The sequence below is a fragment of the Callospermophilus lateralis genome, chromosome 1 (genome assembly GCF_048772815.1).
Source record: "Callospermophilus lateralis isolate mCalLat2 chromosome 1, mCalLat2.hap1, whole genome shotgun sequence".
Taxonomy (NCBI): domain Eukaryota; kingdom Metazoa; phylum Chordata; class Mammalia; order Rodentia; family Sciuridae; genus Callospermophilus; species Callospermophilus lateralis.
Window position 1 is genome coordinate 200,259,136 of NC_135305.1, and position 12,358 is coordinate 200,271,493.

Sequence of the window (12,358 nt, forward strand, 5' to 3'; positions counted from 1 at the left end):
ATGGCGTGTGGTCAGTAGAGCCATTTGCAGCAGGACTAAAAACCAGTATATGGGAAGCACAATCCATGAAAACATGTTTAAAAGGAGCAAAACCATCCTGTGTGGGGGAGACATGTAGAAGACGACCTATGGAAGCAGAAGATATTGACTCATCAGTTACCACTGCAGGGTCAGAGCCAGGGATGTCATAAATAAACCAGTGCACATTCATCTCTCCCCACCATATAAGGCAGCTCCTCACATAATCAGACATGTAATATATTCACATACAAATGCACAAAGTTCTGAGAGAAAACACGGGTCTTGGGCTATCTCCTGACCCCATGGCTTGGCCTCATCTTCAGAGGACCAGGAAAAGTCATTAATTTTCTGCAAACAATGCTTAACGAGAGTGAATTTAAAACCTAGCCATTAGAACAACCAAAAGCAACCCTTGACTCTTCGTATGTGCAAGTTATTTTAAACAACTGGATAATGGACCGAAAATGCTAAAACCAAATAGAGAAGAGAACCACGTGTAATCCTGGAGAACAATGAAGCTTAATCTCTGAATCTGAAAACATACGTAAGGGATGCATAACTTCAGCATTTGATTGTATTTGTGGGTCTTTGTTATTTCAGGGCTCCTGTAAAACTGTCTTGCAGATGTTCTCATTGTGTATTGATCACCAAAGTCCTTGGCTTTGGGCTTTTCCTTGGTGATTGCACCACATGAACACCTAAGGTGTGGCCTCTACTCTCTTCTCTGCCCTAATGGGCATTTTTGAAAGCTCAAGCCCTCAGCTGGTACATGATCCTCTGTTACATCAGCTTCCAAGGCAATTACTTTATGTCTGGTTGCCATAGTATCCACATGGACTATCCCCAGAAGGCCCATGTGTTGAAGACTTGGGCCTCAGCCCATGGCATTATTGAGAGGTGGTGGAACCTTTAAGAGACCAGAATCAGTAGAAGTAAGTGAGGTCATAGGGGGTGTGGGACATTAGCCCCTTCCTCTTGCCTTTGCTTCCTGGCCACCATGAGGTAAGCAGCTTTTCTCCATTGCGCACACTCTGCCATGATGGGTTACCTCACCACAGACTCCAAAGCAGTGGACCAATTACCATCGACTGAAATCATGAGCCAAAATAAACTTTTTGTCCTTTTAAGTTGATTATTGTCTCAGTGGTGGAAGGCTGACTAGCACACTGGTATTTTTTTTATTAATTTTAATTATTCTATGTGACAGAATGCATTATAATTCATATTACACATATAGAGCACAGTTTTTCATCTCTCTGGTACACAAAGTAGAGTCACATCCTTCACGTCTTCATACATGTACTTATGGTAATGATAACCATTGCATTCTACCGTCTTTCCTCCCCCTATGCCCCCTCCACACTGGTATTTAACAGAAAAGCTTGCTGAGATAGGGGTGTATCTAATGCACCTCCATGCCTGGATGTGACAAGAGCTTATTCTGTTGAATAAATTGATGGCAGAGCACAGGTTCTACACTAGCCATAGGGTCTGTGTATAGTCTTTGAGTCTGCTAGATAGAGTCCTGAGTAAGTGGACTTTAAGCTACATTATGCAGTTTGGGAATGTTTTTTGTTGTTACTATCATTTATTAGTAATGCTCTTGACCTGTGCATTCAAATGATGAGCTAATTCTTCTGTGAAAGTGAGCAATAGTATAACTGGTAGACCACTGTGTCCAGTCTTGGATTCCATAACTTTGAGAACTTGTAGACTTTTTAGCTAGTTAAAAGGCAAGAGAATGGTAGTGATATTGAGTTAGAAAGTAAGACTTATGGGTGGGGCTGGGGAGATGAAAAGATGCTCATTTCAGCCCTGTACGCAGTTTGATTAAGCCCCAGCAGAGGACCTGCCCATCGTTCTTTGAACCATTTGGTCCTCTTCCTTTCTGCCAGGCTGGGGTCTCTTCCCTGGAGACAGCAAGGACTGTGTTGCAAAGGCATAGGGCCCAATGAAGGGCTCTGTGGCTACCCAACAGGTAATTATTGAATGAGAGAATGAACAGATGAATGTAACATGACAGAAAATTCTCTTGAACACAAGAATCATTCTACAAAAGCTTTTTCCTTTTGAGGCAAAATAAGAAACATTTGTTCAAGGCGTGGGTAGGTAGATGGATGGATGGATGGATGGGCAGGCTCTCTCTGGGGGGCAGCTGGTGGGCATCAGTGTTGGAGCCAGCCATGATCATACCTGGGTATGTTGTGTGAGGCTACAGCCTGAGGACTAACAGGCAGGATCATAATGGCATGGTCCTTGGTCCTCACCAGAGTATCTTCCCTTAAACACTCTGCGTCTCAATGCCTTAACCTCCATATGGCTGTGCTGGCACCAGCCTTCAAGGCCAATGATTCACAGGATTCTGCCCTAAAGACTTCCACTCTGGAGGGTGGGGCCTGCAATCTGCAGTCTAACAAGCCAGAGAATTTTAATGCAGTCTGATTTTTGAAGTTTCTTAACGTGGGTTCATATCAGAACCACCTGAGGAGCTGATGGCGAAAGCACACCTGGGCTGCATGCTTTGATTTGGTGGGTCCACAGTGGGGCCTCCACGGGGTCTTTTTATAAAGCTTTGCACTGGGTCATCATCATCCCTCCAACAGCGTTACACAAGTTGGAGAGGTGCCCCCTCTGGTGGTTCCCAGCCTTGAGCCAGGGCTTGGTGAGAGTGGCATGCAATGGGATTCAGCCTCAGTCCTCAGCCGGATCTTGTGTGCAGTACACAACAGCATACCTGTACATGGCATCTCTGGCTCCAGGGTGGTACCGGGCACACTCCCTGTTAGGAATCAGTGAAGAGTGTTGATTGTTAATAACCTTTAAAGGCTTTTGAGCAGAAACAAACTTACATGTTAAGATTCATCTGGGCCCATTTGTGGAACAGATTGGAAGACAGCTGCCGTAATCAATTTTAGAACATTTTCTCACCTGAAGAAGAATCCCGTTCCCTTGGGCTACCACCTGCAATCCCCTATCTCCTCCCAGTCTGGGGAAGCCAGTGAGGCAACTGTCTTCTCAACTTGCCCGTTCTGGACGCTTCATATGATCAGTCTGATTTATATGCAGTGCAGTCAGTCCTTTTGTGACTGGCTTCTTTGGTCTAGTGTCATGCTTCCCGGGTTCCCTCAGAGGTGGCATCCACCATCCCTTCACACCTTCCTGTGGCTTAATGATACCCCACTGTCTGGACGGACCCCATTGTGTTTCTTCATCATTTGGGGACACTGGGTCGTTTCCCTCTGGGTTAAAAGGCCTGGACTTAAGAGTCTTCGGCTCACCAAGTGCTATCTCCTCAAAAGCAAAGATCCCTTCTTATCTGTCACTTGTGTCCTCCGCTCTGCATCTGGCATTCTGTAGGTGTTCACCAGGTAAATGACAAGGGAGTGAGTGAATTCATGGATGGATGATGTGTGAGTCTTATCCAGGGAAGATTTATGTGAAGGACCTGGGAAGGCTTTGACTCGATGGTCAGGTTGCCATCATTCTGGATTCAAAGAAAAACACCCCCATCATGACTTCTCGGGTTCCGTCTGTTTCTCATGCTCCATGTTCCATGATGAGTGACTTCAAGGGCCCTGAGAGCCTCTTTTAGAAGTTTGACCAGGTAATCAACAAAACGGTTTATCCTCTGCATCTCTGCCCAAGAATGCTTTGGACCACTTTGTTCAAAGAGCACCTGGCTGCCCCGAGAGCAGGCATCTGCAGGAGTGCTGGCTCCGGTGGCTTTAAGCAGTGGGAGATCCACGTTGTTACAGGTCTGCACCACATACTCTTGACTTGGGAGTGCCGTGACCTGTGGGCATTCTGACTCCAGGACTTTCCAAACCCTCAGCTAAGGAGGCATAATTCATAGCAAACAGCAGGACATTATGGGAGTGTGGCACACAGAAGAGTGGACCTTGACAGCTGAAGTCTGTACTATAAGTTTCTTCCCCACACCCGTGTGTATTCAAAGCACGTGTTTGTTCCACAGGGAATTTTGGGTGGAGGGTGGTCAGAAGAAAGAAGTTAACATCTAAAAATAACATTTAGGCTGGGTGCAGTGCTGCACACCTATAATCCCAGCACCTTTGGAGGCTGAGGCGGGAAGATCAAGAGTTCAAAGCCAGCCTCAGCAAAGGTGAGGCACTAAGCAATTTAGTGAGACCCTGTCTTTAAATAAAATACAAAATAGGCCCAAGGCTGTGGCTCAGTAGTTGAGTGCCCCTGAGTTCAATCCCCTGTACCCTCCCACAAAAAAAAAAAAAAAAACACCGAACATGTAGAACTGGGGATGTAGCTTAGTGGTCGAACATTTGCCTACCATGTACAAGGTCCTGGGTTCAATCCCCAACATTATCACAAAAAAAAAAAGAAGAAGAAGAAGAAACACATGTAGAGAGGCAGTTATAAGCACAGGCTTTGGGAAGGGATATGCTTCCTCAAATTCTGGCTCTATCCTTTGCCAGCTGGGAAACTCTAGGCAAATGATGTAATTTCTGTGAGCTTCAGTTTCCTCCTTGTAAAATGGGCATACAGAGGAAGCCACTGCGTGGAGTCCTTACATAATGGCTCACTGCCTGACATAGCCATTGGAGTCAGGGTCACCTAGGTACTCCATCTTGCACCCATCAGCCCTGGCGCTCCAGCCATACTCATATCAGATAGGTGTTATGACTGCATTTTACAAATGAGAAAGTGGAGGCGTGTAGAAAGGATGCTCACAGGACAGAGGCTGGGAGTGTGGCTCAGTGGTAGAGCGCTGGGCTGGCAGGCCTGAGGCACAGGGTTCAGTCCCCAGGAGCAGAAAGAAAAGTTGTTTGAAGATGGGTATCTGAACTGATAATCTAAGTGTGCACACTAATGCCAAAGTATGTGTACTTTCTAAGCAACAAGCCCACATTCGTTTATCCGTGGTAGTGATTTTTTTGGACTCTGTTCCAAAGAATGCCCTTCTGGAACTTGGACTTCTCTGGTGAGACTTATGCTGCCTCACGGCCAAGTGGGGCCAATGAAGTATTCTCTGGGAATAAATGCTCTTTTCGTTGACTCCCAGGACCTGGGTATTATTACCTCTACTCTGCTCTGACTCTCAGAGATTTGAAAAAAGCATTTCCATAGTGCTGAATTCTGTATCAACCAAATGAGTTGCTCACAAGCTCACGGAGATTGCTCCTGGTATCTAAAAGAAGGAGAGGGTCTTGGAAGAACTGACTGCCAGTTACAGAAACCTGAGGGTCACCTTCAGTGTAACAAAAACATGGGAGCTGGAAAACGGGGGGTCCAACCTCAAACTCCACCTGATGCTAAGAGAAAACCCATTATTGACCCCACAGTTTTTCTGTTCCCAAAGAACCGCTGCACTGGTGGTCAAAAAAGCCCTTCTCCAGTCTGAGATCAGATGCTCATATGAATGAGAGGAAGGGGCTGAAGGCCAAAGAGGCACATTAAGTTCATTATCTGATTCTTCCAACCACCTCACGTTCCAAAGAGGGCTAGAGCCTGGCTCTACTGACCAAGCTCCCCAGGCTGGGCAGCCGAGGTATGTCTGGAAAAGAGAAGAACTTTGCCAAGGCAAGCATCCCTCATGCCAGGCAGACCAGCAAATGAGTTGCTTCTTGCAGACCCCTCGTCCAAATCCTCCCATGAGCCAAGGTCCGTTCATTTAGTACATGTAAACTCAGGGGGCTCCCATGTGCCAGGCACTGAGAATCTGGAAGCAGATGCACACAGACCAAACACGCTCTTCATCATTGTGTTTTGAAAAATGTAAATTGATGGTTTCCTGATCCTGGGAGTAACATGTATTGGTAGAAAATTTAAATTGAATTACCTGTCATCTCCAGGGAGGGCTCCTGATGGTGTTTTATAGTATTGGCTGACTTGGCTAGCCAAGGAAAAACGGGGCTGGGAAAAAGGCCAGTGAGTGGATCCTTTTAGATTAGGATCCAAAGTTTCATAGTCAAAATGTTTTTGAAAGTTTTCATTGGGACTTCGCTTGAAAAGTGAAACTAAAATATTGTAGGTTTATTTTATTCTACATTTAATAGCACTTGTAACATCATAAGTAGGATTGTCAAAGGTATCTTAGAGCAAAGGCAAAAAGCTTATTTGCTTTGTTAGCATCTTTAAAATAACTGTGCCTGATTTCTGGAACAAAAGAAGGAATTAAATGCCAGACAGTTGAAGTATGTGAATTTTGCCAAGGTATCATTTTTTACTTCCCACCCTCTTCTCTTCTCTTCTCATCTCTTCTCTTCTCTTCTCTTCTCTTCTCTTCTCTTCTCTTCTCCTCCCTCTCTCTCTCTCTCTCTCTCTCTCTCTCTCTCTCTCTCTCTCTCTTTTTTAGTACAGTCACAAAAGTATCATCTCTTACAACAACTTATTTTCCAAGAACTACTCTTGATCTCTTTCACTTAAATCTTTGTATTTGAAAGCATCAGAGCATCCAGGATAATTTTTGACTGCCCCAACAGTTAACTGATATAATAGCAAGGTCCAGATGTAACAGTGGCTTTGTGAGATTGGACCGGTTTTCCAGCACTGCTTTCATTACATTTGTGCAATCCTGCATTTTTTATTTTATTTTTTTTTTGGCAAAAGGTTTCAATTTCACTCTGCAGTAGATTTGCATTTTGCTTGAATCAGATAATGAGATGTCAGCATTGCCTGGCAATCAGGGATATTGGTTAGACAGATGGTTCACTGATCTGCATTCCTAGTCCACTGAGAATTTAGAATCAGAAAGCTGGCATAAATGCTAAAGTTGAGTTCTCTAAAGTCAGGGTAAGCAATGATTGGAACACAGAAGAAACCAGAACAGGAGTAGCCTGGTCCCTAAAATCTTTCCTGTATACTTTCTGGCCAGTATCAAATGCCTAGTAGAAGTAATGAGCAACCTCTACCCAAATACCATCCACTGACATGCTTTTTAAAGCCAGAGCACAGCTAAGTTTAGCCACATCTCCCCAGAGTCAATTTTATAATTGAATTGATTTTTAAATTGATTTTTTAAAATTAAATTTGATGTTTTTATTTAGATTTTTAAAAAATTCAGGGTCTTCCTGTGACTCTAGGGTGCCCACCTGGTTGCCAAAGAAATGCATGTCTCTATAATGACCCTGTTATTTTAAAGCTATGCTTGGACGTAACCTGAACCCTAGAGAACAAAGAGGTACTGGAGTTGCCTTGACTCAAATTGTCTTCCTCATAGGCTAGAGCCATGTGGATTTTTATAAACTGCGGTTAAAACAGTTTCTCCCTCCCTCCCCTTTTTTTTAAGTATGGAATCAACCAATTTAGCATTAATAAACACAAAAGTATTCCTTTATTCCTCATTCATTCCCTCTCCTCCCTGGGAGCAAATGCCCAGCATGTCCCGATGGCTCTCAGTGCCAGTGCTGGGAGCCCCACCTGGGAAGGGTATTCCTTGAGATCAGGTTACCCAGAAGCATCACATGAGATGGGGATTCCTATGCAAGTGGTTATTGGAGAAATTACCTTGGGAGAAGAGGAGTGGAGGGACAGAATGAGGCAAAGGAGGGAAACATACAAGAATGAAGTCTCAGCTAGCGACTGCTTTGGCTCAGTTCCTTGGATCTGGAACAGGAATTGCACCACAGAGTTGGTCCCATCTTGAGGCAACAGGAGGTCCTTTGGTACCCACGTCAGCCAGGTTGCCAAATGCTTGCTGGGGAGGACTTTATAACCTCCCAGGCAAAGTGACTCCCATGCAGCTGGGCATAGTTCTGGGGAAGCACTGACACCATCTACACAGGAGTCCTGGTATTTGCCAAAGTCCATGTTCTGCTGTGCAGAACAGCTGTTCTAGGAGAGACAGGTGTGGAATCAAAGACCTTTGGCTAGGGAAGCTTCAGTGGCTGCAGGCGGCTGTGTCGGTGCTAACAGTGCAGAAGGGACACCATCGGATTCCTTCCTGTAGCAGCATCATGGAAGCATGAGAGGCAGAAGCCAGATGGTCTGTTCTCTGGTTCCTAGAGACACCTTTGCTCTTTTTGCTTCTCCTCATCAAGATCCAACCAGAATTGGTGGAAGAAGATTTGGAATGGTGAAATAACTCTGGTTTAAATGTTATTTTTAGCTGGGGATGTAGCTGCGTAGCAGAGCGCCTGCTAACGTGTAAAGCCCAGTGCTAAAAAAGAATCCACAATCAATGTTATTTTTTAGCATTTTGGAATTAACAGTAACAAAGTACTACAGCTCTTTAATAATGATAATTAGCCTTAGGTCAAAGCTAAGTAAACTGAGGTTCCCTTGAGTTCCAGAGTAGATTTTGAAGCTATAGTCATTCTTTCACACCTATGCAAAAACTGAAGGCTTTGGGGCAATAAATTTTACTTCAAGAACAGATAGACCTGTGACGTAAATTGAAAAATCTCTCTCCTGGTTTGAAAGAGATTCCCAATGAAGTACTGATCATTACAAGAGGAGTTAGGGAACTGAGTTGGATAAATGGGGTATGTGAGTTTAAATGTGGAATGCTCTTCAGAGTAATTACACCAGGAATGTCCCAGAAAAAAACAAGAAAGCTAAGGTCACCCTAGACTTGGGCTTCCTACCTCTGGACCAATTAGCTAGGATTTGCAGTATCTTCAAATAGGGTCATTTGTGCACTATTGCTTCTAGCAGGAGTAACTGAAGGAAGAAGACTGTGGCAAGGGTCACAGCAGTGAATCACCAGTGACCATCTTTGAGACATGCAGGCCTTGGGATAGCACTTGAGAAATTATTCTCTAGTTTGTCTTATTGAAATCGCCAATGCCCGTCCTCTAGTTCCGAGAGCTGCCCTCACATTTGCTGTCACACTGCCATCGTGAATGTCTCTGTGCTGAGAGGTCTGCCCTTCTCAGCTCTGGGCTCAACAAGGACAGGAACTAATGCTGTTCAGACCCGCATCCTCAGTGCCAAGCATAATTCGATGACCTGGGTGCTCAGGGTGCATCCTGAATCCTGAGCGTTTCCCTTTCCATATGTGCACTCACGCCTGTGAGGTGGAGGAAAAAACCTTTGGCGTCTTGACAGTGAGGATTTAAACACTGTAGAAAGGATGTCAGGCAGAGGGTCTGTGAATAGAAATGCATGTGTGAGATGGGGCAGGGATAGGGACAACAAAGAAAAGCATGGGCCAATGTGGAAGCCAGGATCAGGGTTTTGAACTTTGTTCCCTTTGCAGTAGGAAGAGGCATGTTTTAAGAAGGTTCTTCTGGAAGCCTGTAAGAAAGGAAAGCAAATTCAGCAATTGCACATCAGAATTGCTTCTTTTGTCCCTTAACATTTATTGAAAACACTTTACAATTACTCAAAAGAAGCCCAGGGTCTACATTTTAAAAGACATTCCCAGCGTGATACTGAGAAGCTGATCCTGGGTCTCCATGTGGGAATGCTGGTGAAGGGCAGCATGAAGATCCACTGGGAAATAATAACCATTGATATCAATCATTTCTAAGATCAGATGTCCAAAAAGATACTGTAGTTTCCTTTTGTTTGTCTCCTGTTGTTTTTTCAATTGTATTTTAGATTTTTTTTTATTGCTGTTTTCTGAGTAAAGTTGTCTTGGCCTTTCATACATAAAGTACATAAATCATTAAATGCCCAACTAGGTGCATTTTCACAAAATGATCACACGCATGTAACCAACACTCAAATCAAGAGGACGTTCCCAGCACCCTAAGAGCCCCCTTCTGCTTATTGCCTCCCTAATTACTGACTTGATTTCTAATCCTATATGTTACATATTCATCTTTTTTAAAATTTTTGTTCTAATTAGTTATACATGACAGTAAAATGCATTTTGATACATCATACATAAATGGAGTACAACTTCTTACTCTTCTAGTTGTATACAATGTGATTCACAATGTTCATGTACTCATATATACACATAGGGTAGTGATGTCCAATTCATTCTATTACCTACCTCCATATCCCCTCCCTTCCCTTCACTCCCCTCTGTCTAACCCAAAGTACCTCTATTCTTTCCTAGCCCCCACCCCCTTATTGTAAATTAGCTTCTTCATATCAGAGAAAACATTAGGCCTTTGGGTTGGGGGACTGGCTTATTTCACTTAGCATGATATTCTTCAAATCCATCCATTTACCCACAGAATAGGAGAAAATATTTACCACCTGCACTTCAGATAGATCATTAATCTCCAAGATATATAAATAACTCAAAAAACTTAACACCAAAAAAACAAATAACCCAATCAATAAATAGGCTAAGAAAATGGACATTTCACAGAAGAAGAAATGCAGTCAATCAACAAGTATATAAAAAAATGCTCAACATCTCTAGCAATTAGAGCAATGCAAATCAAAACTACTCTAAGATTTCATCTTATTTCAGTAAGAATGGCAATTATCCAAAACACAAGCAATAATGTTAGTAAGGATGTGGGGAAAATGTTTCATTCATATATTGCTGGTGGGACTACAAATTGGTGCAACCATTATGGAAAGCAGTATGGAAATTCCTCAGAAAACTTGGACTGGAACCACCATTTAACCCAGCTTCCTCATTCTGCAGTTTATACTCAAAGGACTTAAAATCTGCATAGTACAGTGATGTAGCCACATCAGTGTTTATAGCAGTTCAATTCACAATATTCAAACTATGGAACCAACCTAGATACCCTTCAACACATGAATGAGTAAAGAAAATGTGGTATATATACACAATGGAATATTACTCATCCTTAAAGAATATATTCATCTTTTGTCATTTCTATTTTTTGTACATTTGATAATGTTCAGAATATATTAGAATAATGATATAATTTAAATAGATATATCGTGGCAAATGTTTGTTTTCTTGCCAATTGATTGCACAATTAAAAAAAATCTCATTCTGCCAATCTGAAGTGCTGGAATTGATGTCTGAGCTGAGATATGGGCTTGGAAATTGGAGGAAACAGCATGGGGCAGCATTTCAGTGCCACGATCTATGAGTTGGTTCCTTTGGGCTGCTATTGTCATTGGTTCTGCTCATTCTCTAGAAATTCTGGGCCATAGAGGGGACAAAGAGATAGATTTTAGAGTTAGCCAAACTTAACCCAATTTTTTTTTTTAACTTTGCCCCATCAGCTAAATGACCTTGAGGAAGTTACATGATCTTCTCACTGAACTTCAGTGTCCTGGCTTTGGATAGAAGGTAGACACAAGAGTTAGTTCTGTACCTGTTCCTTCTCCAAAATCTGCAAACATGCTGTCTCCTCTTGGAAGTCTTGATTTGGCTTTGTGGCTTAGAGGGGCCCTGTTAGTTATTAAGAGCTCCTGGCTTTCCTGTGACGGAGAAACTGTACACCTGGGTGGGGAGATGGCAGCTCCCTGCATTCTCCCTGGGCTTTCTCAAGCCACGGTGTGCAGAGTCCAGCCATGCCAGAAACTTCTTCTCACCCTGCCACCCATCCCAACCTGGGAAGACTTGCAAGGGGCCAGCTGAACCTCATTGCTTCAGGCTGTAGAAAGCAGCCTTCTTTTCTTTGGTGTGATTTTCTTAGAATTTGTCTTCCCTAAATTAGCAACATCTTGAAAGACAGGATCTGGGAGTGGACTTAGGAAAAAGTGCCACAAAGATGATTTGGTTGCTTTTTAGTCTTAACATCAGGAGGCTTCCAACTCAGCCCAATTGACCAGGCCAATCCTGTGGTTTGGACCCCAAACATTAGAGTGAACAGTACTTTTGTGCTCTGTATTTGTCTTCTTGGAGGACCCCTGGGATAGTGGGCAGCCAGAGGAGGACTGGGGACTGGGCTGGGTCACAGGGCTTAGCCCACCAACAGCCCCGGGGACTGCTGTCTGGAAATTGCTCTGAAATACTGCCACACTTCTGTCTTCCATGCAGTCCACCCATTTGTCTGTGTGTTTTCTCTTTCAGGAGGAGATGGGCATTTCCTGTGAGCTGCTGGAATCGGACTTCCTCAAATGCAGCGTGGGGTTTCCTTTCATGAGGTCAAAGTCGAAGGTAAGGGCAGAGATGGGTCACTTCTTGGCTGCAGCCTCTGACTCTGCAACTGTCTCCCCCATGGTTTTCCCCACATTTTTGCCTCCCACCACAGCTGGGATGGCCCTGAGGCCCTGCCATGCTCCTGTCACTGGTCGTATATTCCAGAGGGACTGCGGTCCTGTTGTCTTTCTCTTGGATCCACATGATGTTCTCTCCAAAGAAATGGGAGAAAACACCACTTTGCATTGGCAAGCAGCACTCAGTTGGCCTTCCTGAAATGTTTTCGTCTGGAACATTCCATACCACTCTGAGCCTCCAATGTAACCCAGGAAAAGATGTGGTGTGAGCCAGTGACCCACAGTCCTGCCTCTGTCGCTCCCCTAGGCACTCAAA

General features: G+C 43.8%; 1 protein-coding gene across 1 annotated transcript in view; it reads left to right on the forward strand.

The window, feature by feature from the left end:
* The window catches only part of Itga9 (integrin subunit alpha 9), a 322,017-nt gene that overhangs the window by 226,481 nt on the left and 83,178 nt on the right, over window positions 1-12,358 (forward strand). The window contains exon 19 of the mRNA XM_076843659.2: window positions 11,897-11,983. Within this exon, the coding sequence (XP_076699774.1) occupies window positions 11,897-11,983 (87 nt within the window). The remainder of the gene's footprint in view (window positions 1-11,896; window positions 11,984-12,358) is intronic.